Genomic DNA, 26,514 nt, shown 5'->3' on the forward strand with positions numbered 1-26,514 from the left:
TAAAAAATTTCAACCAATACAATATTGTTCGGACCTCGAATGACACAAGACTAAGACGTTATACTCAATTTTAGCAAAAGTAATCACGGAGCAGTTTTATTTCAACTATTCATGAGATGGGTAAAACTGATCAATGTTACCCCGCTGATCAATGATACCCCGTTTTACGGTATACAAATTAGTTCAATTTTCGTCGCATACTGCAAGAGTAACGAATTGTGTACTAGTCATCTTTGGTTATGCTTAAAAACATATTGTTGAAAAGACTTTGAACGATTAGTCATACTATCATCAAAATAAATAATTCATATCATGGTCATCTCATACATTGACATTTATTTTAGTCCTGTTGTAATAAATTATTATTATTATCTAGACCATATAGATTAGTCTGTTAAAAACACCGCACAAATCTGACCAAGCCTAAAAAGATAGCAATTACATTAATATTTTTCTGTGTGTGCTCATTAAATGTAGTTCACCCAACCGCCATCATACTCGGAGGGGCGCCACATTTTTGTTGCCCGTATTGTTGGTTGAGTTGGATATCTATGTTTCAATAATCTAAGGTCATAGTTAGGTGCAAAATATTTGGAATAAATTCAATGTCTTTTCAATCGTTAATGGTTCAATGATGTTTTCAAATGGCCGGGTTCATGCAAGTGCATCGATCAATTAATATTTTCATTCATTGTTGGTTGCACTACTTCTACGAAACAAGGCTGCTGTGTACAAGATCTTGATCATTAGTTGAACTAATTCCGATATTGATGTGGTTTCACACCATTTAACTTTTGCGAAGTTTTTTGAAGTTATAACTTCAATCCTTCCAATAAACGAAAGCCCCCTGATTGTAGAAGCACATATAGTCGTACGGTTCAGTTTAATTTATTTTTTGTCAAGTTCAAGTTCAGTTTCAGCTCAGTTAAAATTCAGTTGTAGTTCGGTTCGGTTCTGTTTCAGTTCTAGTTAAGTTTAAGTGTCAAGTAAAGCATGGTCATTGATTCATAATAATCGACGATTAATCAACTGTAATTGTTCACATAAGAAAAGGTTATCCATTTTGTTTCGAATCACGAATAACATTATTTCGATATCAATGACAATCCACGCGCAAAGGACGTAAACAGCGTTCAGATCGGCTCAGCCATTATTGAACAAATCGATTGAGTTCAAAGCGAAATAAGCCCTCATACGCACAAACAGACATTAAATGTAATTGATGTCCGCTATTAGTCGGTTATTTTCGGAGTGACCAACGTCCGGCAGAATAACAGTACCAGTGCATCCAATCAGTCCGAGGATTGAACTCGGATAAGTTGGTACCAATATGAGTACGACAGTAGTCCGCATTTCTTTGAATTAGTCAACTTTTTCAGATAAACTACTCTCAGCTGAAGATCAATCACCTATAATCAACTTCATTTGGTTTGACGATCCCATGCGGTGGCATCTTTACAGTTTCTTCAGACAGAGTCTCTCATCGCCCTTTGGGCTTGACTTTTCAATACGTGATGAGCCAAAGCACTGGTAGCGAAACGATAAAAGAAGGACGGTTTATCATGAGCTCTGGAAGCTTGACTGTTCGATGTTTCTAAAGCCAAACGGTTCCCTGTAGTCGATTCAGTCACGTTCGTCGCCGCTCTGTCTGGTGCGAGGTAGCACATTTCTGCAGACTTCAGTTGGCTACGAACGATGCGGATCATACTTCATGTCTGTGAGTAAATTACAACGTTCGACCATTTTCAATTGTTGGTTCGAGGAAAAATGCCTTGGTTACTTAATAATTTCAACTGTACGTAGTTGATTGAGAATTGAATTGGTACAGAATCGTGAGTTAGAAGGTATTATTTGTAAGAGACAGTGCACGAATTTCACTTTTCGTTCTTCTAGATGACATTCTTTCTATAATTTGGTTGATACTTCTTTGTGTGGGATTTCAATTACCACCCACCGAACAGGGTGGCTCTTCTTAACTAGGGGGTGGGGATAAGAATACAGAATTCAATCGAGGTGGGTGGTGGTAAGATTGCTCGCCAACACTACTTTTAACTGCTGCATCTTGTCCAGCTCCCATCGCTAAGGACAGTGGGCGTCTGGAAGGCGACCGTGGTGGTTATTTTTCCTACTTCTCCGGTGAAACTTCTGAACAGTACAGTGCATTAAGTAACAGTGCTTTGTGAAACAGAAACTCCACACCGTAGTCGCCGTTTGCATGATCGGATTCAATTTTACTTGTTACCTGAACATTTGTGATACTATTTACCATTTAGTAACTTGCACTCACGAAACCACTATTTTCAAACTTATATTTACTATGGTAAGCAATTGTATCGAACAAAAACAAAACTTTAAATATTTTCCTCGCCGAGCAACGCTCACCGCCATTTTGGGCCCACACAACTACACACTTCGATTGCAATTTTAATGCTTTATATTGCGCTTTACTTTATCACATAAATTCATCCGCTGTCATCGTATGAAGTGTTTATGATTTCTTTTCTCCGTCGTCGTCGTCTTCGTCGGCACCGTGGCCTGTGCGAAAACTGACTCCAAGAATAACTGCGGCAAACTTTGGCTAATTCCAACTCCAAAAATATTCACAGTCGGCAGCAATTTTCCGGCCCGACCTTTCCCAACCCAGGCCGGCTTGCGTAGATGCACCACTGTTTTCGAGAATATCACCGCTTTCATAACTTTCTTTTCTGCAATTTTTCGTTTCGCTCCGTAGCGATCCATCTTTGACTTTAATTAGAGTTTCTGCGAGGAATTAGAAAGTCTTGCCTGCCTGCCTACTTGTGTATCGCACCGTTTTTTACTGCCGTTTTCAGTAGCATCCACCCAGCAACCAGTGGGAAAAAGTGTATCACTCGGTTGCGAAAAGAGTAAAATTCATCCTCAGCGTCATCAAACACGGACCGGCTGGCTAGCATCGTTATTGCATCCAGGGAAGGCCAAAGCGTGGAAGCAAAAGGGTTACACAATTGTAATCATCTCCAACGCGGGAAACGAGTACGTTTGTGTGAGTGGAAAATTGAAAGATCGTTTCCCCGCTTGTGTCCATTTCTCTCCCATTTGCACTCGATTTAGGAGCAGCGTTGTTTGGTCTTCGGTCTTTGGCTCGTCTGGAAAAGCGATGGTTTACTCACTCTCTCTCTCCCTCTCGATGGGTTAAAACATATACGTTTGCATAGAGATCATGCGCAGACGTACGCACGTGTGATGGACATAATTTTCCTCCCGATTCGCTCTAATGGTGGAGATGTTGGTAGCAAAAGTTCTTCTAACTTGGTTTGGAGACAATTCTATTTTATTTTATTGTTGATAAGCCAAGTTTCAAACTATCTCATTATTGCCACCTAACACCTTTTTCATTGTTTGCGATTTTTTTACTTCTTGCTTTTTCCATTATATTTTTTACTGCCTAATTTTAACAATTTATTTATTATTATTTTTTGACTTCTACTTTTCATGTTTCTCTTTTGGTTTTTTTTATATTTAATGATGTTTATTGCGCTCCTTAGTTTTTATTTCTTATTTTCATCTTCCCGCCTTTTTACTATTTACCCTCTACATTTTTCGTTTTGCTTTTCATTGTTATCTTTAGTTTTTTAATGATTTTTTTGCTGTTTACTCTCGACTTTTCATGTTTTACTTTCTGTTTTTTAATTTTTACCTGTTAATTGTTACTTTAACAATTTACATTTTTCATTTTGATTTTGATTTTTAATTTTTATTTTTCCAAGCTTACTTTTCATAATTTACTTTTTCATTTTTCACTTCTATTTTTTACCTTTTACTGTTCCTTTTTTGCATTTTTCACTTTTCGCATCTTACATTTTATTTCTTAATTCTTATTTTTCATTTTTCTTTTTATTTTGATATTTACTAAGTTTTGCTTTTTAATTTTTTCTTTATTGTTTGCAATCTTTACTTTTTACTTTTACTTATATTTTACACTTTAATTTTTATTTCTGCCTTTCATTTTGACTCGTTTTCTTCATGCTTTTAAATATATTACTTTTTTATCTTTTCTTTACTTTTTATTCTGTGTACTTTTTGCATGTGAATGTACAAGTTCACTCATTTTATTATTTTTCTTGGAAGGGTTTTTATCTTCAAGTCGTAATTTTTTTAAATTTTATACTTTTACCCTACATTTTACTCCTAAATTTCAGATTTTTAAATTTTAATTATTTTAATGCCCTTAAACATCAACATTTTCAAGGAGAGTCAAATAAGTTTCCTCGTAAACATAACGTTAAAACGACGAACCCGGAAAGTAATTACTATGCGACACTTTGACGTACGTTGATGCATTTCTACACTGGCCTGAGGCACCAAATTTCACAGAAATGGTTTAAAAGCTGAAATATTTCTAGGGTAGCTATTTTGAGCTTAAGGGCAGCAATTTTTTTCGCATTTGTCGTACAGTGTTATAGTTCTCTTTGTAATTTTCATTTTTCCTCTTTTCTTTACTACTTCTAACCTTTCACTTTCTATTTATTTTTTACTCTTTTTTCCTCTTACTTGTAACATTTTTTTTCTCACAAATGTTTTCTATTTTTTATTTTTGATTTTAAATTTTTCACTTCACTTTTTAACTGTCACTTTGAAATTTTATTGCTTATTTTTTACTTTCTAATTTTAATGTTTCACATTTTAATTTTCATTTTCTGTTTCCTTTGCTTTACTTCCAAATTTTACTTTTTACTTTCCAAATTTTACTTTTTACATATTTTTTCATGTTTTGCTTTTATTTCCATTTTTTTGCTCTTTACTGCTGAATGTTCACTTTTAATTTTTTGTTTTTACCTTTTTATTTTTAATTTTTACTGTTTACTATGTATCTGTTACTGTCTATTTTCACAATGTACATTTTGCTTTTTATTTTGATTGTTCTTTAGTTTTACTTTTAATTGCTTATATTTTACTACTTAGTTTTAATTTTTTACTTCTACCTTTCACTCGTTATTTTCTTTACGCTTCGAACTTCACTTTCCGCATATTATATTTTTTCAAATTCTCATTTTTACTATTGTTTTGACTTATTTCCTGTTTGACTTTTACTTGATTTACCCTTTCCTTTTTCACTTATCTTTTATTTTTTACTTTTTGGTTTTTATATTTAGTTTTTTATTCCTTACTTGGCTGTTTTACTTTCAATTCTGAACTTTAATTTTTATTTTTTGTCATTTTTGCTAGCAACTATTCTGTTTGTACTTCCCATTTTCCACCATTTTTTATTACTTCTCACTTTCGACTTTATACTTATTCTTTACTCTTTACTTTTGTTCTTCAATGTATGTGTAAAAGAGAAAGCGTATCAATGCCTGTGTGTTTCAAATTTACAAAGCTAAGCCAAGCTATTTTTTAATATTTAAATTGATTCAAGCCGCATAACTCTCTACAACATATATTATGCTTTGCTCGTCACGCTTACACTGCTGTGTGAACAAACCTTCAAGAACATAAATGAGACTAAAGCCACTGTCTTTCACGCAGACTTCCTGAAATCTCGCTCGCACAAAGAAGAGACAGTGTGCTTTGCGCTACAAGTCTCGTTTCTCATTCAGTCGCTTCGTGCTGTGTGCAGCGTGCGAGCGAGAAAACTTACCATTCGTACGAGCCACGTCTCGTCGCATGGGAATTTTTATTGCGACGTACACGAAGATATCTCGTCTCTCAACTTAACGAGTGCGGTGCATGGGCGTCGCGTACTTGAGACAGCTTGCGTGCAAATTCTCGTGAGCTCGTCTCGCGAGCTTGCCTCGCATGTTGCTTTGCGCTAATGGTGCGAGAAGGAATTTGATTTTGCGCAGAAGGAAACAGGCAGGGGATTTTATGTTTTTTTCATTTACCGTGTTATAGCAGCATGCATCAAAACACCGTTAGAATTATCAATGATATAACCTAGTTCATTTATTTATCAATTCAAAATTCTATGATTAATTCATCCGACTTTTGTTAACATGAATTAAGAACGTTTTGTTACTATACTTATTATGCTAACGGTACGAAAATGCACCGGATGCAGAGTGTTACGTTGGTTAACAGAAGTGTTCCTTTCGTCGGTTTAGATGTCATTGACTATCTTATGATAGAACTCTGTTTTGTAGTTCTAAGGATAAAAAATGTGGTTTGAAATTACAACATAAGTTTTTCGGGAGTTAAAAATAGTAAAACCATTGAAATTGTTTATATTTTCTAGTACATGTTGATGTTGGATAGAATTTTCGAATTGAGTACACTAAAGTCGCTTTTTATGTGGGGGATACATGCCGCGTAAAAAACCGCGTAAATTCCGGAATCCGCGTAAAAAAAACCCGCGTAAATTCTGCAATCCGAGTGAAGAGGAACCGAAATCCGCAAGAAAAAAAATACCGCGTAAATTCCGGAATCCACGTAAAAAAACCGCGTAAAAGCGACCTTAGTGTATAGATATTGCAAATCAGGTTCTGAAGGTTCGTGATAATCTGATCGTAGTAATATAGTTTTGTGAATTCTTCCGATTAATACACCTTCAGAAGGGTCTGACGGCATATATCGTATGTAGGTACGGTAGGCAGCCTATACACCAGAGTAGCGAACCTATACATTAGAGAAATGACAAGACACTCACCGTTAAGGCAACTGTCAACATCAAAACGGGCGAGCTGTATAAATTTGCATTGCCGTTACCCGTTTTGATGTTGACAGTTGCCTTAACGGTGAGTGTCTTGTCATTTCTCTAATTTATAGGTTCGCTACACCAGAGAGACGCAGAGACACTCACCGTTAAGGCAACTGTCAACATCAAAACGGATAACGGCAATGCAAAATTATACAGCTCGCCCGTTTTGATGTTGACAGTTTCCTCAACGGTGAGTGCTTCGTCATTTCTCTAATATACAGTTTCACTAAGGTACAGTACGGGCGTCTCGCTCAGTTCGTAAAGCGATAAGACAACGTGTGGTGCGCCGCAGTCTCTTACCGAAAAAAAAAAAGAAAAGAAACCTCTCGTCGTTTCAGCGCGTGTACAGGAAGTCTGTGCACACGAGAAAGTCTCACGAGCTGTAGCGCACGAGCTGTATCAAGTATGTACAGTACGGGCGTCTCGCTCAGTTCGTAGTGCGATGAAACATCGCCTTGCGCATCGCAATCCGAACCGAAAGAGAAGCGAAAGAGCAACCTGCAAATTGCATGTGACGTGTCTCGTCTCGTCGCACATGCATGGAAATTCTACGAGCGAGAGAAAGATTTCTCTCGTCGCTTGAAAAATAAGCGCGTGCACGGGAAGTCTGCTTTCACGGCAGCTCCAGGAAACAAGACCGATGCCACCGGGTTGGTTTTGGTGACGTTTTGCCTGTGTTTTTTGTTTGATTTGCATGGCAAAAGGGAACCAATGTTTTTTTTTTTGTTTTTTTCTCTGCTTTCATTTTGAGCAGTTTTATGCCCTTGTTTTATGATTTTTCTAGCTTTTGAGTAAATACTGAAACACATAGACAATTTTTAATTTAATTAAGTAGAAATCTTGTCGGTTATCATGGCAAATAAATTTTGATTGCGATTATTTTGGCATTTTGTTGAATCTAATTAGTACTCGGTCTTGTTAGATATGCATATTTGCATTTTTTAAAATTTTCTAGCTATGAATGCATGAAACTTTGCCAGTTTTTCATACTCAGTAGGTATCTTCGCTTCATTATTCAAGAAGTAAGTGGTAATCAACGCGAAATACCGTGTCTCCGCGTATGCGTCGGTAAGAGGGAATAGAGCGGTCGCGCATAACTTTCCGGGGTAAACGTGTTTTCGGCCCAGGTGAGCTTTGCTCGAATATGGATGTTCGTTGTGTTGTGACTTCCGAGGTGTACCAAACCATTTATTCGCAGACTGTCCACCCGTAGGTTCTATTCCAGCACGCAGTGATTCGGAGTAGGTTCCGTTCGTTCGATAAATATCGTAAATAATTATCGCGACAAAACATCGTAATTAATCGCCACCAAATATCGCAATTATTTGCAATTAATATCAGGATTATCACGACTCGTCTGTCAACGCACACATCCTTTTTTTTCTTTTTCTTTCTTTTTTCGTTCGTTTCAAACGGCGATGGCCAAGCAGATAGGCCGTTTTTGAAGTTCTCTTGCTGACCGCTTGCAGTATGTGTTGAGGGCCTATATATTTACTTTTTTCTTGTTTTTGGTTAATGCATATATGGTTGCTTCGTAACATTGTGTAGTCAGCTGAGATAAATCAATGAGAGATACGTTTCGGTAGTTGCATAATGACTTCATAAACAGATTTTCGAATATTTGAGTCTGTCTTGATTAGGTTATAGGTCCGGTATCCTTGCGTGCGCTTTATTTTTGCGGTGTTACATCATCAACCGGAATAAGTTCGGATCGCGTTATGATTTCCGTAAAAGATATAATGAACTCGTACGCGCGATATTTGGTATTATGAACCCGGTATTAGAACTCAGCGCATCGTTTACCAAAACGAAATCTGCTGCAAACCTTACCCTTTTCTCCAACATCCCAGTGATTTCTCGTGGAAGTGCAGAGGTGTTCTCGGCTTCCAATAAAGCGAGTATCACGTCAACATATTCCTATACACACTCTTCTTTGACCTGCATTCGGATGCGGCCGGCGCTGGTATTGCCTAATATAAAGATTAAGGTCACCAGTTTTTACACATTGAGGATGAATGTTAATCCCAAGCATCATCTATTGGTTCTCTGTGTAATTACAGCTGATCTGGCAATAACGGAGTAGCAACCGCGGGCGGTCAATCATGCTCATGCTCATGCTCATTATTTGTAAGAGACAGTGCACGAAAGTTCGCCACAAACGACCGTCTTGTGTGGTGAAGATTCATCGCAGCAAAGCCGCACATAAACAAAATCTCACTCGCCTCTGATCCCATGTTGTTTTCATCAGTTATCAACGGTATTGTTGTGATGATGCTGCGGCTTCCAGAGAGAACTGGAGGAATTTGTGTATATAAACTGCCTGCACGACCGGCAAGACTGATAACGACGCACGCATGGCCATTCACATGGATTTGCGGCTCCAGTCCACGTTGATGTAACGATTGGTAGCATCCAACTGATGGGTGATCGCAAACTGCTTCCGCATAAATCCCGTTCGAGTTTATTCTTGCTGTGACCGAAACCCGCGATAAGAGGTTATGGTCCGTTTAACAGTTTCACGCGATGTGTAAAGTTCTAGCAAAAGCTTTGTGATTGCTAGAGACTGAAACTTGTGCGTTCCAATAATCGAGCTAACAAGCAGCTGATAAGTTAGCTCTGTACAATATTGACTCTTTTATCAAAATTTCAATACGAGACAGGGAAATCATTATGACTATTTGATAGAAAGTTACTTAGCGCAGATGGGGATTGTTTTGGAAGATCAGTTGTGTAATAACGAACTTAGAAGGAAGATCTTGGGGATTGGTACTTGCTAGAGAAAATTGTTTCTATACTATGGACTGACACGTTTTTTTTTCTCTCTTTAGGATGAAACCCGCGATCCCCTGCAGCACGGCTATCAACGAGTCAACACAGCGGAAGGATCGCTGTCCACATCGACGACGGGTACTAGTTTGGATACAATCGTACTGGATACGAACGCGGGAGACCTGAATAGCACACCGCGAATCGGAGCAGTACCGCGAACGTTTAGCCCGATACAGGAAGCGGAGGACAACACAAATCCGTTTCTTGATCCGCTGACTTCTCGCTCACCCGGTGGCGAGTCCAAGACGAAGAGCAAATCCTCGCTAAAAAGTTCACGTGTGTCGTTTGACGACGAAGAAGACCAGTTTGACGAAAGCGATGAAGGTTTCCGCAAGCAGCGGGAACACTTCCAAAAGCACAAAAGTCACAGCACATCCGAGCATAAGAATCTGCTAATCAAGGTAGGTTTTTGTTAGACTTTAAAGTACTGTATGAAAGTATTGAACTAAACGTAAGCGAGATTTAATTAGAAACATGAACATTCTTTAACAAACATTCACAGGAACTTCGTCACCTACTCGCTGCCGACAACCGTCGCCAGTTCCAGGGCAAAAAACATGTCTCGTTGGATGTCCAAAGCTCCAAAGTGCTTGAGGAGCTGCTGAGGGCCTCGTCGTCCGAGGACGACTTCGAAAATCATCGCAAACAGTTCCAGGAGCGCAAGCACAAGAGCTTGGATGCGCGCCACATCACGTTCAAATTTGAGAAGGAACCTTACCCGTCTAGCAGCGAGGAAGACTTCGAGCCGTCGTCCTCACTGTTAAGGATCGATGCCGATATTACCAAACCAGTGATCATCGATCTGAAAGTAAAACGAACGCCGTCCGATCAAACATTGACGCAATTTCAAAAAAATCTTGCCCATTTTCAGGATTTAGAATCGAGCGAGGACGAAGATTACATCGCCTCGCGCAAACGATTCCAGCAAGCGAAGTCGATGAGTACCGACTCGCGCAAAAGCATACGCTTCTTTGAGATGGAAATGGGCACTAAGGACGAGAACCTTCGATCGGCAGTCCCCTTCGTGCGCCAAATCACGGAGGAGGGCAAGCCGAAGCTCGAAGTCTATCGGCCAACCACGAATCCGATCTACATTTGGACGCAGGTAAGAATCGAGAAAATTATCTAAAAGATTGAATGTTGCATGTTTTTCGTTACGTTTCATTGTCATCTTCATAAACTTGCGAAATTGTGTTGTGCTGCTGCATGCCTACCATAATCTGTCTATCATAAAGCCGCGCTACAAAAGCTCATTTTTAAGTGGTCATACTACGACACTGCACCGCAAGTGATGACGCAGAAATTTTTTGGAATCGCTCATATTTTGAGCAGCGTAATTCATCTTTTACATGCTCCATGTTGACCCCTGACAACGACAGATCGTCGAAGAAAGTGGCAAACATTGTCCGCGATTAAAGCTTTCGCGGTGGAAAACCGAGCAATTTGCGTCATTGATGGTTCCACTCTGCGGGGTCGTGATCGAGTCCAACAATGCAGATAATTGTTACTCGCACTCGTGCCGGCTGTTCAAGTTCCAGGACGTCATTGAGGCTTGTTTTGATAAGCTATGCCACAGGACACCGTTCATGGTGTGTCTCAAACGGTTGAATCATCTTAGTTTTGTATGCAAACAGCCGTTCTGTGTTGAAGTTTATGAGTAGAATGCCACTGTACCGATTCAAATAGTATTTAACCCTTTCCCACTCATGGTGAATCTAGAGCACCAAGAATTATAATCATCATATCTTGACATAAAATAGTTTGTTGTGCTTACGATTGTTCCATAAACTTTTATATGCTGCCTCAGAGCATCACTGAGCATTCTCTTCAAAATACTACAGTTGACAGTAATTTTATTTAGTCTACAAAGTGTTCCGCTTGAATTTCCTCGTGAAGCTATAAATTTTAATGATAAACCTTGTGAGCGGGAAAGGGTTAACAGCGGAGAGGACGATAAATTTCACCTTTATAACCAGATAATGCAAAATTATTGGTTTTAAAAATATACACTAGTCGTCAGCGAAGGTTACCAGGTGAAAGAGCGATTTATATCTACATTTTTCATCAGACGTTCGTCAGTCTCTGGACTCTTATATCCATTAACTATACAGGAATAATCATAAATCAATCCTCGATCGCGAGTAGCCGTAAGATTACGATTGAGCGATTGTGATTTGGCACACCTACTTTTGCCAACCAGCAGCGGATGGGTGGCTGCTAAAATGAAAACACAACACGTGATAGTGCTTCGAGGACTAACTCCGTGGCTGCGGTTGACAGAGGTGAACTACTTAATGGTTCTTCCTCGTGCGCTTATCTCTACATAGTATTATAGACTGTTCCATCGGCGACTGAGAGAAGATTACTTCAAAAATCCTTGAGAAAGTTGAACTTTTATTCACCTTTACGATTTTATTTGTCAAGTCCAACTATGAATGGGACGCGTGCATCACCCTAACATTAATGTCCTTTTGACGTACGGACTTTAGTTGTTGTGCATCACCGGTAGCAGCGGCGAAAGTCCCAGGATGAATGCATACCGCTAGCTGCACTCGACCTTCGGGAGGCACTTCTACGTGCGCGCATCAATACATTTATTTATTGTAATCGCTTTTCGCGTTTTCCAATGGTCTGCCATCTAGTGGCAACTTCGCAGCTTTCCTCGTTAACTACGGAAAGTGATAGCTGTCCGTCCTGTTTCAACTGGACAGCGAATTTTTTTAAATATGCTTCTATCAGTTGTATAAAAACAATCGTCGATGGTCAATCCAGCTCAGTCTTTGTTCAGTCGCTTAGCAGGAATCGATTAATTCTCGGTGCTCAGTCGCGAGTACTGTTTCTGATCAACTCTGTAGGATACTTTCCACTAAACGATCCTTAGACTAGTGTAGAGTTTTCAAATTACGCTGACGGAAGATCACTCGTCGCAAGTGCTAACAGCTTTATTTGTCATTTAATTGTTGCCTGGAGAACTTCTGATCTGATTCTGAGATTGATTTCCAGATGAAAACATAAAATATTTACTTTGGTGATTAGAAAAGAGTGCCGTGTAATGAGTGTTTGTGTGTGCACCCGCTAAATCCAATTAGAAGTGATTGGAGACACTTGAAGGGCGAATTCAGAAAAAAAAATCACAGGAGGGTTGTGTACAAAGCCACGACCGCAAGGATGAAGTAGAATACTTTTACAGAAAGAAAACCCGGCTGCTTGCGTGTCAGTCATTTTTTAATTTGTTGTTCAATTCCATATCGGATAAGATACCGATCACATCTTGGCGTTATCACTGACAGTGCGAATAAAGTATTCCTTGTGATAAAATAAACAGTGAAAAGCTGATTTAACACTCAAAACTAGACGGCTCATGTGTTGTCAAAATGAGTCAACTTTTCATTGAATGCATTTACTAGTGCCCGCTATCGCACAGAGACTGCATTTCACTAAAGTGCCTCACTGCATCAGCTGCTATCGATGCTAAACCCGCTGCAACTGCTACGCTATCCGTAGCCATGCCAATGTTTTGGCCGCTATACGCTGCTATTGGTATCCGCTATCCCTGCATCAGCTGGCCCAGCTGCTATCGATGCTGAGATCCGCTGCAACTATTGCACTATCCATTGCTATGCCACAGCTGTGGTCGCTATCCGCCTGGTATCCACTGCACTGCTACTGCTGCTGCCAATGGAAGACGGCTGTTGTCGCTGTCTAGAACTATTATGAGCGGCTTCGACTGAAACAGGCTCTTATATAGGGATGGAAAACCTATCGACAGTAGTAGGAAATCATCGATAACTCTCGATAGCCATTCCAGTCGATAATTCCCATCCTTGCTCTTATACAGACAAATAGCAAATTTAAAATGGCAAGGTCTATGATTCTGTCGACCGTGCTTGGGAAGCAGTCATATTAACGACTAATCAGGTCAGTCGAATTTTGCGCTTCAACAAGGATTGACCATTCTCAATAATATAGCTGCTTGTCATGATTTGAACTTGACAATTTTTGAATTTTAATTATGCGAAATTTTTTTTATGCTGATAATGAAAGCTTTTCGGATGTTGTGCTCATGACTGAAGGAAAAGATAATTCAGTACGTTCTGAGACACGGAGATGAAGCCAAATATATATCTGTTCCAAATTTCTTGAAAGTGTAAATTGATTCAAGAGAATATATTAACTCTTCAATTAGGTTTTTATTTCATCCTGGAAAGGACAATTTGTTGTTTAAGTCAATGTTTGATAAGATGCCGATCACATCTTTGCGTTATCACTGGCAGTGCGAATAAAGTATTGGGGGGAAATAAACACTGAAAAGCTTTCCAGAACGTTCTTTTCATTGGTTGCATTTGCTAGTGTGCCTGCTATCGCTCAGGGACAGCATTTCACTAAAATGCTACACTGCATCAGCTGGCCCTGCTTATATTATTGATGCTGAGACCAACGTCAACCGCTGCGCTATCCCCGTTGCCACAGTAATGGGCGCTTCCGTTGCCGTAGGTATCCGCTGCCCTGCATCACCTGGTCCTGCTATCGATGCTGAGACGCGCTCCGCTATCCGTTGCCATACCACAGCTGTGGCCGTTATCCGCTGCACTGCAACTGCTGCTGTATCCACTGCTGCTGCTAAGGGAGGACTGCTCCTGTTGCAGTCTAGAATTATAATGAGCGGCTTCGAGTGAAACAGGCTCTTTTATAGGCAAAATTGCACATTTTAAATGGCAAGGTCTATAATTCTGTCGACCGTGCTTGGGAAGCAATCATATAACGACCAATCAGAGGCCGAATTTTTCGTTTTGACAAGGCTTGACTATTTTCAATAGTACAATAGTTTGAATAATAAAATTACAATTATCTGCATTTGGGAAGAATCTTAGAAGATTTTCCAATCTATTGCTGCAAGAATGAAGGAAATCCATCGGATACTAACCGATTTATTAGCAATTGAAATTGGACATATTTTTCACTTTTTTGGTTTTAGATTTTCATTTCACATCCCTATGTAGCCGTGCTTCCTGAGAGAAGTATTCTACTTCAAAACGACAGCACTCAGAATTTCTTCACACATCTGACTGTTGATTCACCCACGCGCAAGTCCAAGAAGCTAATCGTTCCCGACGAAAAGCATGTGGTTACCTAATAAACGGTTATAGAACGCATCCAACCATTTTCGTCAGTCCAATTCCATACTTTGCTTCATAAACTTGTGTACCGACACTTTTGTCGATTGACTTCACACGATGTCCAATCACCAGAGGAAGTTGAAGCAAAAGTGACCGCCATTTCGTGAGTGGATTACGAAAATAGGTCGAGATCACTTGGGAAGGATTATCTCGCTTCCAGTTTCGGCCTCGACAAATTTCCGCCTGCTGCTAATCAGCTGATTTCGACAGACCGGCATCGCCGCGTCTCATTGGGCCTTGCCCTGTAAGCGCACCAGGACCGGGTTATCAGTCACTTTCGCAAGCATTTTTTTTAGCTGTACACGTACTGATTTCAAGAAAGAGCCGTCGGTTATTCCTGCTGCTACTAATTCGTTCGATAATTCTGGAAATTTTCGTTTCATTGTTAGACTCACTTCGTTTGTTTTTAACTGTGACTTATTGTGTGTGTGTGTTCTGCTGTGCTCTAGAATGAAAATAATGTTGATGCATGAGAAAAAATTTTTGACCGCTTTATGTTTCTGTATCATCGTTGGCACATATAAATCACTCAAATGAAAGAAATAGGTCATGATCATCATTAACAGATTAGTATAATTTTTACTATATTAATCAGTATTGTTAACAAACATTGTTTACATTCACATTTTGTGTTCAGATTTTTTGCTAATATAGAAAAATTTTTGATACTTATGTAATAATTTTTTTTAGTTCCAAAAATGAATGGGAAAAAATCATTTAAAGTTTTTTTTTTGTTTCGTCAAAAAAATCAGATTATTTAGATTGTTATTCAAAGGGTTAGCGGGATAGTGGGCTAGCTAAAGTGATTATAACCAAATAGTAAACGCAAAAACTGCCTTGTGAAAGCCTGAGTTTTTGGCGAGAAAATTTTTTAGCGGCTTCCCAATACTTTCCATCGAAAAGGGGTTTAAAGCCAAAAACTCAAGTTTTAAAAAACATTCGGTTCTGCTAACTGCAAAACCATTTCTGAAAAATCAAATTGCGGAGCTAAAATCTTGATGCGAAATATCTTACAAATCATTTATCTAGTTTTCCTTTCTCAACGAAAATAGATTAAATTGGTTCCAAAAAAAAATCTCATTGAAATCCTTGTTGTATCCAGAAGTTTTCTAAGAAAAAAAACGCAGATACCAAATGTTACAGGTATTCAGTTTGTAAATTCTACTGAAAAAATAGGAGGGTGGTATCCAAGACACGACCGCATAGTTGACGTAGGACTACAATAGTTTTATATTTCCCTTTGAGGCTCTATTTGATTTGAGCTTGTTTTACTTTCAGCACGGTTAGATTTTGGCACACATGTGCCTAAAACGAGCGATTATGTATTATCACATTTCTTAGTTTTTTCGATTATTTCAACCAATTTAAGCTCAACATCCTCCAAAAGAAGGGTATTTTGGTTCTTTATGTTGCAGAAGCGGACGACCGGAATCGGTAAAACGGTTCCTGGAATATGAACGGAACATGTGCCGGTAATATAATGATCATGATCTAAGCAGTACTAAGCCTCTAATTACTCGGGTAGTAATATCAAGTATCTAGGTCGTCAGCCTTAATTCATAAAGCGACACCTCAAACGACTTGGAATTGAAACTAGTCATTAGTGGAAATATCTATGAAAAAAAGTCATGAAAAGAGAACCGTTCATTTTGGCATGCTTCAATCTTGGCAACAGGAAAATTCTGCCGTGTCGTCTTTGGCAAAATCGAACTGGGTCTGTATTTTGACTATTCATTCGCAGCCCTCTATTTTAGAAGAAAAAATATTCTCTTTAACATTGATGAATACCTTTCATTCTAACACAGTCAATTTTCTTCAATACGCGAAAAGGCAAGCTTCTATACAGACCTAAATTGAGTGCGATTTAGTAGAAATTAAACAATATTTATTTGTCTTGTGAACCATGGCTCATTCTCCGATCACCAAGCGGCAAAGATGCCACATAATAAAATTTTCCTGCAGTTACAAGTTCATGGAAAAAATAAAGATAAAGAATTACAGTTTTTAAACAAAAATGTATACTCACAGAAAATTTAAAATGGACATGAGAAAAACACAGTGTAGAGTTCAAAAATAAACAACGCATTTTATCTGCACAATGAACCTAATTTATATACCATGCTACCTGCCTCTACCGACACGTACAGAATACGTCCCCGGTGGCGCAGCGTATTTTGCGGCATCCGAATGATCATATCGAATTCTGATATTTGCTACTATACGAAATAGAGAGACAATTCAAACAAACGAATCAAACGGCAATTCGATTGTGTTCCAGTTCGCAAAGTGATACCTACGCGTTAACCCAACACGCCGCACTGTTCGTCGACAGCGGCAATGTAGTCTTCACTTGGCTTGGCTGCCAGCGTTGCCAGGTATCCAGATTTTGCTGGATTATCCAGATTTTTGAACATGTATCCAGGTAGACAGCTTTGATGTCCAATTATCCAGATTTTTCATGGATGATCCAGATTTTATCCAGATTTTATTTTCTCTGTTCCGCAAAAATGTCATCACTTCAATTTTGGCGCGAAATTTTGCAATTTTGTCACCTCAAATTTTGCGTACCCCAAGACTTTTGTTCGAAAAATTAACCTTTCACCCCACGAAATGACTGCCAGATTTCTTCCAGATTTTTATTTTGCCTTTTCCAGATTTTTGAAAAAATGACCTGGCAACGCTGTTGGCTGCACACAAATGAATATCGAGTTCTACTGCACTGATAGACGACGAGTAACCAGCGGTCTATTCATACATTGCTCGGTGCAGTACTGTTACCTGTGCCAGCATCTTTTCCTTCAAGACATCAGTTTCAAGAACATTTTAACAGCAGAACGTAAAACTGTCTGATAGTGAAGGTGATTACGAACTTTCCGAAAAAGCTTCACCTTCAAGACATCAAATCAGTCTAGGCTCATGGAAGCGAACATTAGTAGACCTATTGGGACGGGGAGATTCTGTCAATTTTTTTTGCCACTGCTATACAGCAGGCAGTTGGTGTCTACTCATGAAGTCTGTGCCAGGCGTGCTCGCATGTGATTGATACATTGTTCGTGAAAATTCGACCTTGAAACTTTTATGAAATTTTCACTGTTTAGCAATGAAATGATAATGATAACTGAGGAATCACAAAATTGTCCATCATTTTATCTATCCAACGACATACTGATTATTGTTTTCCATCATGTGGTTACATCAGTATCACCGTTCGAAATCTTTCATTCCAACGTTACACCTTTAGGTTTTAGTTTCCGCAGAATGTATCTGGATATAGTGCGGTTAGACGTAGTCCTACGTCAAAAACACATAATCATGGCTTATAAGCCAAAAAAGGTGTTTTAACTAAAATGATCACCGAAACATTAAAAAACAGTATGCTTGATAAAAAAAACACAATTGCTCGTCTCATCACTTGAAACTGTCGGGAAATGGAGACGCAGTTCGTTCTCAATTGTTTTGGGATTTGGGGTTTTTCATTTTAAAACTTGCTCAAATACTGGATAAGAAATTTTTGAGTCTTCATTGACTATGTACGCAACTTGTTGATGTTGTCTGTTTTTTAAAATTGATTTTTCGATTCGATTGACAAATCGTACCAAAATTAATTTTTCCTAACTTATATTACCATTCGTAGTTTTGCAGAACAATAACTCCCGCTACAATCATCAACAGTTAGTTTGGTTAGCAATCTGAGTCACCCAAAATTGCTTGCTTAAACTGTTCCCACAGGCGTCACACCTACACAAGCTTCAAATACTTTAATTTGATCGTTTAAATTTGGACATCGTTTGGCCCCAAATAAACCCTATTGTGCCGCACAGCACGAGCCCATTTCCGGGGGCTCGTTCTCAAGGCGTGTGTATAGGTGTTTCAAAATGGATAACGAAACATTTGAATAGTGTTTCAAATTGGTGATGCTTTCGTCTATTTGTCGCACTTGCATACAATTATTCAACTGTCGTGTGCTGCTGTCGCCGCTGGGGTGGCTCCTGATTGTCATCGGCCAATTAACCATATTGTGGGATTTATTGATTCGAATTGATGGGGGAGACGCGTGGCACTTTGTGCGTCAACAAACGACCGTCGTTTCCATCGTGATTGATGTTTTGATTTTTCGCTTCTCGGCAGGATCGTCGCTTTATCGTGCGGAACGGGTGAGTGAAGTGTACTCCAATTCCAACTGTTGCTTCCAGCGTTATTCGTACTTGAAATGGTAATGGGTGTTGATACTGGCTCTGGATGGAATCTCCTCTCGCTCTCGAGACTGTCGTCGGAGAAGAGTAGATATCATGTTACTTATGGCAATTGTCCTTTGATTCGCGGGAGACAGATTATGCGTACACATTATATGTTGTCTACTACCCAGAAAGTCCTTATTATTTGAGTTTTTCGGCAGTTTCAATCTTTTTCGTCACGAATCAAGTGCAAATCGCCGGCAGCACACTTGAAAACGGTCGTATCCGGACGCGTCAGAGTGATTAAAATTCGTATCAATAAGCTCGAGCGTAGTTTAGTTTAGGTGCACATCGTGTTGTGCTTACGAGCACAGACTTTTAGCGAAGAAAGGATACCTAATTAGAAGAAAAAGTGGAAAATTCACGCGAAACCAGTACTCGCCAAAAGCTGGCCCGTTTGTCCACATATGGCAACAGTTGGAATGGTGCGTGATTTCCTGTTGTACAGCGTAACCCACTAGAATCTGTTTGCGTAACCCACTAGAACGGCATGCAGCCCTTAGGGGGCAACTAGAAAGTGCTGCTTTCCGTTAGTTACCGCGGACCACCGTTGGCTGGAGTTGAAGAATAGGAAGAATCAGGCCACCAAGAAGATATGTAGTGGAAAGTTTTCCGACAATTTTTTCTCTGTTCCAAGCACTTGTCGTCTCGGTCGATTCGCCCAATGTAAGAAGCAGCAGAGAGAAGTGATTACGCGTGTTATCTTTAACGATACACACCGTGGGCAAGCAAGCAGAAGCGAGAGGAGACGATGAAGAAGGTGGTCCCCTTTTGTAGGATAATTGGGAGCCATACAAAGACTTGATCTTGATCGCAATTTAAAATGTGGATTGAGATTCCCGTGTGCTACGAGGTATTGACATGAATGGTGCTATTTAGTGTTTGTTTGACTATTGTTTCAAGTGTATGAGCATTATTTTGTTGTTGGCGTTTGACCAACGACAATTTACGGTTTTCTATGTTAGTCCATTATCGATTGTTTTGTAGTTGTGTCGAGCCAAATTGAAGCTTGAATAGCAATTACCATTTGCAAGCTGTGACAAACGAATTCACTAGGGAGCACTGTAAAAAATAACATGAAATGTTTGATTTAACAAAAAAAAAAGTACGAAAATGAACTGTCCTTTCCACAGTTATCACACTTGAAAAACTTTTTGGTTGATAAAGAAGAAAGCAAATAATCTATTTTATTTGATTTTTTTACGTTGGATGGTAATGAAAACCCCAGAAAGAGAAACAAAAATGTTTTGACACCGAAGAAACAGCAAGCAACTACAAGCACTGAATTAAATGTACATTTATCAGACTATTACACAGCCGGCGGTACACAGCATCGCTGGATGCGTATCCTTAATTACTTTAATCAATGAATGTACGCCGTCTACGCCCACGTTCGCTGACGTAGCGCGACCTATGTTTCGCCCAGTTTGTGTAGCGTCATTTGTTTTCGCATCCGTTCGGGAAGGTCTATCTCAGATTTCGGACAGTCCGGCTCATTACAAATATGCTTATGAATGCCACAAGACGACGGTAAATTTCATAAATCAATTTGTCTCTGCTTCCGCTGCGAACCGATGATGCAAAATCTCGCGTTTCCTTGTTATCTTCAATCTCCACTCCACATCAATCTGTCGAGTCTGGACTGGAACTTCAGCATAAACGGCTGTTGCATTACCTCTCGTTCAAAAGAACTTTCTCCATTCTAATGTATGTAGATGTATCGTCGCACTGCCGCTAGGAACCGGCCAATATTTCTAAATTCAGTTGTCAAGTATTTATGTTTGCTGATCCCGTCGTTCGACCTGTATAAAGAAGTCTATCGAAAACAAAACCTCGTCAGTTGATAGTTTATAGCCCGCTGATAACGAGTGATCTTAGTCAGCAGTAGTCACAGAACGTGAACACGCTGTCAGGAGTACAGTTCTTTTGAGACCGATCCCCAAACACACACACATTCACGCACACACGTGCCGTGGACAACTACGATTTAGTTTGCTGTAACAAATCTTTTTTCTACAGTTGTTGAGCCAATTCAAGGAAGCGGAAGAAGCGTGGGTTCGAAACTCGCTCGTACGCGTTGCATTCATATTCCACCATGGTTAAGCTATTGATGCGCGCGGACACCCACGTGTCATTCACGGTGCCGGCGGAAGAGCCGGTGGCAAAGTGCACATTTTCGCAGGTTTATAATTTATTTTGGCGTTTTTTTTATTTAGAACCGCAGAGTCACTTTAGGCCCTGACAGTGCGTTCGGCTGACAGTTGCCCAGCTTGCGAGTGATAGGTACTGATGAGAGTGTTTTTGTTTCTTTTCTTCGCCAAAAGGTGCTAGCAGCACTATCAGTTTCCCTCGGTTCCATGGTTGTTGGATTTTCGTCAGCATACACCTCCCCGGCGCTGGTCTCTATGAAGGATCGCAACATAACGTCGTTCGAAGTCACGGATCAATCGGTAAGTAATGTATATTAAGTTTAGTAAAGCGGGCAATGTATGTAGTTATACATACATTGCCCGCTTTACTAAACTTAAAATGTAAGTCAATAGGACAAAAAATGAAATTAGTTCGTAAAGTAAAGTAATGTATAGTCATAGGTTACATAGTGTTTTATATCACGCAAAAAGTGGACCATGTTTTAGTACAAACAGTTAGGAAATTTTTTGAATTGTTTCAGCAATTTTCGTAAGAGGCGAATTATACTAAAATCGCACTGGAGAAAGCTGGTTAGGTTTTAAATTGCATAACAGCGTACATTTTAATCATATTTCTAGATAAACATTTCAAAAGGTCCTATCTGCTTTAATCGTTTTTCCGGAGCATCCTTTCATTTTGGTAATGGTTCAATTTTAGTAACTCTCCCAAGCGTGGTTTTCGTTCAGAAGGTTAGAGGGATCCCTCCGCTATCAACTGATGCAAATAACGTGTCATAAAAGGTGTTCAAAAAGTTGTGGTGATTGAATGAAAGTGATCGATCAAAAAATCGATCAAAGCAGATAGGACCTTTTGGAATGTTTCTCTAGATTTTTAATATGTGAAAACTCTGTGAGTGACAAAAAGGAAGTGTAATTTGATGAGTTTTCAACCAATTATTGTAATTTTTCATTGATTTGAGCACACAATGTTTCTCCGGCAACCGAACCTTCTGATTACGCCTATTCCTAAAAAAAGATGTTGGGAGTTTAAAAAATGAAATATAGGTATGTACACTCTTTTCATATACGTGTTTTTTGTACGGCGAAAAAAAAATTTTTTCTAATGAAGCGGCTTATACAAGATTTTTTTATTATTCAAAATAAAACAAATGTAATAGCGAATAATTCCCGCAAAAAAAAAAATTAGTTTATTTTATCTCCCCGTGTAAGTAATTCCTCTCTGTAACGTGGTTAAAACCGTCACGGCATCAACTGAAGTCAGCTTGTAATTTGAAGTACCTGTGAGTTAAGCTGAGCAATAACTGTTACTCTGAAACATCTTTGTGATTGATACCGTAAGCCAACATTAGAAACGAAAATAATAAAAAAAATATTATGAAATTATTTACAAGTGGTCGGCGTGCGACCAGACCGAACCAAGCGCCATTTTTTAAAAATTGAGTTTTTAACACTAGTGGATGTGAAAATGAATAATCTATCTTTCGTGATAAAACGAAATTATTTGAACTGTTCATAAGAATATTATAACCAAAATTCTCTGTAGCAGTTCACAGAAAGCATACAGGAAGGTTAAACTTTGAACGCCGATTACTCGAAATAATGTCTTTGGAGCTTGGCTCGGTCTGGTCTGGTGAGCACTGGCGGGCATTGAGCAAGATCAAGTCACTACTTCAAAATTTAAGCAACAGTTCTGCTGTTTTTAAATATGCTCTAAAATTTTAACATCGAAAACGGCTAAGTGCCAAAAGGTCGATTTTTGGCCAAAAATTTTTTTTTTCGAGATAACAACAGTTTTCGAGATAACGCCGTTTTATGCCTTTTTAAGTTATTTGGCAAACCCTTAATAGTCACCTAAATCCCCCTTAAAAATCACAACTTTGAGCATCACTTTTTTTTTCAAGAGCTTTTAATGAGCATTGAAATATTTTGACATTAAAATATTATCTACAGCTGTTTATTGGTTGGAAATGCTTATCTTGACCATCGCACAGTGGGGAATCGCTGGCCATCGACCCCAAAATGAAAATGCGAATTTCATTTCAATTGTATTTTTCCTATAGTTGTATACCATTGAAGGGTCAGAATCCAAATTTTTAGAGCATTACGACAAAATTTGAATTTTCTATGATTTTTCAAAGTGTACTGAGCCAGCGTTATTTAGCGTTTTTCTTGAAAAAAAAAAAAAATGCAATGTTGCGAAATTTGCTGGAGGGTAACTTGTATCTTGATGACGTCTAAGGAAAAGTTGTCTGTAAAATAAATCCTCATCATTGCATATTGTATAATCTCATTGAAATACTCAAAAAAATTAGGCGGTATCAAAAAATTACGTATTTTTTGCATAAAACAGCGTTTCAAGTTTAGACGGCAGGGTTTGGCACTATTGGCACTAGTTTTAAACGATAGCTTGGAAAAAATGCTTTCAAAAGCATCTAGTCCGATCATGCGCAGAGTTGCGCAGAGTACCCTTCTTTCAAAGAGAAACAACAAGTGTTCGGCACATATCGGATTTTAAAAATGTAAATTTGAATTGCACACAGCAAACAGTCAACAGAATAACGAATGGCTCGTATTAGTCTGATAATAACAGCGTTTTCAAACATGTTTCAGTATGATTAATCACACTGTTTTCATATTAACAAGTTTAACCCATCAATATTCCGATATTTAACGCAGTATTAAAAACTAACCATTGTTTATGTTTCGTATCACCAGCACTGAGTACTAAAATCATAATTTAAGTTTGTATCATACCAGTCAAATGTAAAAACAATCGTGTAAACACAAACCATGACATAATAAATCGCCTGCTAATTTCTACAGAACAAATAGTGAATTATTATTTTGACGTTAGAAACTGCATTTTGAAAATTCTCCTTGAAGATATTAAAACTGTATTAAAAATGAACACCAAAAAGAAGATGAAGGTGGAAGTGAATAAAAAGAAGAATGCGATAAAAAGACGCAATTTAATATAGTCACCTTGAAAAAAAAAAACAAGTCAAAAGTAATTTTCATCACGAAGCATATTTTTCAATTGATTTTTTTTATTTTCCTAATAACTAAATAATATTTTTATGTTTTTTTTTATTTCATATGAAAGTTTTTCAAGTATCATGCATTTTGTTCTCCAAAAAATTGAAACCGACGTAAAATTTTCCTTATATAATATATATAAAAAACATGAAAACTCCCCTAGCGTCAAAAATACACATTTACATGCAAAAATAACATCGAATTCGGACTCAGCGTCCCAAAATTATATAAAAACCATGTATTTTCCATGATGCACAACGATTGCTATGATTTAGCATAAAGAATGTGTTAAATGCATAAACAGGGTGGCGAAAAACTTTTCAAAATAAATTTCCTGATTTTCCCTGAAATATATCCTTAATTACCCTGATATTTTTCTGCATTCAGAACAAAAAAAGCAACGTAGATAAACGCAACTCTGATACTTACTTACTTTACTTTACTTTTGCGGCGACACACAGTGGTTTAAAGCGCGAAAAACGTGATCGTCAGTCTTTTGAGTATAAAAATGTTATTTAAATGCTACAGTGTATTCGACAATGTTTTTGTAGATCTTGAGGGGCATCTTTTGATGTAAATAAATTTTTGATTAATTCACCTAAAAGTGAGATGAGAATTTTATTTCTTTAATTTCTTATTGAATCAAAACGAAGTCTTCAGCAAACTTATAGACAATCTTATGTAAAAAAAAACTTTGCTGAAGACACTTTGGTTCTATCTCTTGAGAATCGATCACATACAGGTAGTTCTATACACAGACTTTCTTGAAGTTTGTAAAACTCGAAAAATACCAAATAACTTTTTCTGGTGTGTTTTCAGAGGCATACTAAGTTCTAGACATTTTTTCATATTTAAAAAATACATCATTCTGCCGAACATACCTTGGGCGAATTTTCAACTTTTTCATAGGGTTTAGGACATTTTAGATAAAAAATGCACTATTTCAAAATAAAATTTCTCGAAAAGCTGCAAAAAGTTACAAAAACAACAGTCTTCACTCGAAAGATGGGGATTAGTTCTAGCTTCCCCAGATGGTTTCACTAGTTTCTTGCAGTCTCTTCAAGGCTTGGGCGTGGGTGAATAAAAATAGTTTGAATTCACTAAAGTACGAGTTCTTATGAAAACTTGATTTTCTCCAAATCTGTGCATGCTAGAAAAAATCTTTCAGCATCTTTGGATTCAGAAGACGTTACTCTAGAAATATAGAGCTTGAAAATTGAAGAGCTAAGTTGAAACCTACCGTGGGAGACTGAGAAAATCAGGTTTCCATAAAAATACGTACTTTGGTGAATTAAACTGGTTTTTCTCGAAATGTTTGCATGCCAAAATAAATATTTCATCTCGTATGGATTCTGGAGACCTTACCGCAAAAATGTAGAGCCTTAAATTTGAAGAACGGTTTTGCTGTTTGAATTTTTATAAAAATGCGTAGTTTTGTGATTTTGTACTGAAATAATTTGGAAACTCCAAAATTCACTCTTATATACTATATTTTATCCACCTGACATGATTTGATACATGGAGCAATTGATACGTATGCAAATTCTCAGTGTTTGCTCAATCTGTTTGAAAAATTAGAAAAAAACACAGACATATTTGCGTGTCACAAAAACGGGGAGGGGTCCAGAGGGGTGGCACCTTTACCAAAACTTAGAGCTACTATTTCCCTTGAATAAAATTCCAAGTTTTCCTATATCGGCCGTTCCAGTGCTGAGAACGAGCATTTTCAAAAAACAAGTTCCGTCCCGGGTCTTTACGGGTTAAGATCTATAAAAACTTTGTTGAATACACCGTAGCATTGAAATGGCATTTTTATACTCAAAAGGCTGACGATCACGTCTTTCGCATTTTAAACCACTGTGCAACAGACCGACTATCGATCTAATGCCGAATCTAGAATTCGTCGCCATGTCACTCGGTCTTGGGCTGCTATCCTTCAATCTACCCTAACACATATTTCGCGGGAATCCACGTCTACAGCACACATCCAACAAGTGCCGGACCAACCTCGAAGTCGGCGGCCTCTATCGGGATTGCTGCTAAATATAGTCTTCGCTGGTTGTTCTTCCGACATTCTAGCTACAAGCCCAGCCCACTGCAACTTGCCATGTTTCATCTGCGTCTGCGCCAAACACCATTTTCTAGTTTGCCGCCAAGGATTGAACGCTAGGATTTTGCGCTCAAAAACACCAAGAGCTCTCTTTCAACGTTCATGCTTCATGGCCGTAGCGGGCCACGGGAAGAATTAGTGTTTTGTAGAGTGCAAGTTTAGTACGGGTTCGTATCAGCCTGATTGTTGGGAAACCATGTTCGAGAATAATTCGCCATAACTCATTTCTCTTAACTGTATCGTACGCTGCCCTAAAGTCAATGAGCAGAGGGTGCGTCTGCAGGTTGAATTCTAGAAATTTATC

General features: G+C 38.5%; 2 protein-coding genes across 8 annotated transcripts in view; one reads left to right on the plus strand and one right to left on the minus strand.

Annotated features, from left to right (window-relative positions):
* LOC129724823 (RING-box protein 2) overlaps positions 1–26,514 on the minus strand; it is an 81,720-nt gene that overhangs the window by 49,623 nt on the left and 5,583 nt on the right. The gene's annotated exons all lie outside the window — the stretch shown is intronic.
* LOC129724821 (facilitated trehalose transporter Tret1) overlaps positions 1–26,514 on the plus strand; it is a 40,987-nt gene that overhangs the window by 10,256 nt on the left and 4,217 nt on the right. For 2 of the 7 annotated variants that reach the window (XM_055680026.1, XM_055680025.1), the window contains 4 exons: positions 9,502–9,903; positions 10,005–10,310; positions 10,374–10,607; positions 21,239–21,364. In XM_055680026.1, the coding sequence (XP_055536001.1) occupies positions 9,502–9,903; positions 10,005–10,310; positions 10,374–10,607; positions 21,239–21,364 (1,068 nt within the window). The other 5 variants (XM_055680024.1, XM_055680027.1, XM_055680028.1 and 2 more) reach the window with 5 other exon arrangements.

Source organism: Wyeomyia smithii, chromosome 2 (genome assembly GCF_029784165.1).
Source record: "Wyeomyia smithii strain HCP4-BCI-WySm-NY-G18 chromosome 2, ASM2978416v1, whole genome shotgun sequence".
Lineage (NCBI taxonomy): Eukaryota > Metazoa > Arthropoda > Insecta > Diptera > Culicidae > Wyeomyia > Wyeomyia smithii.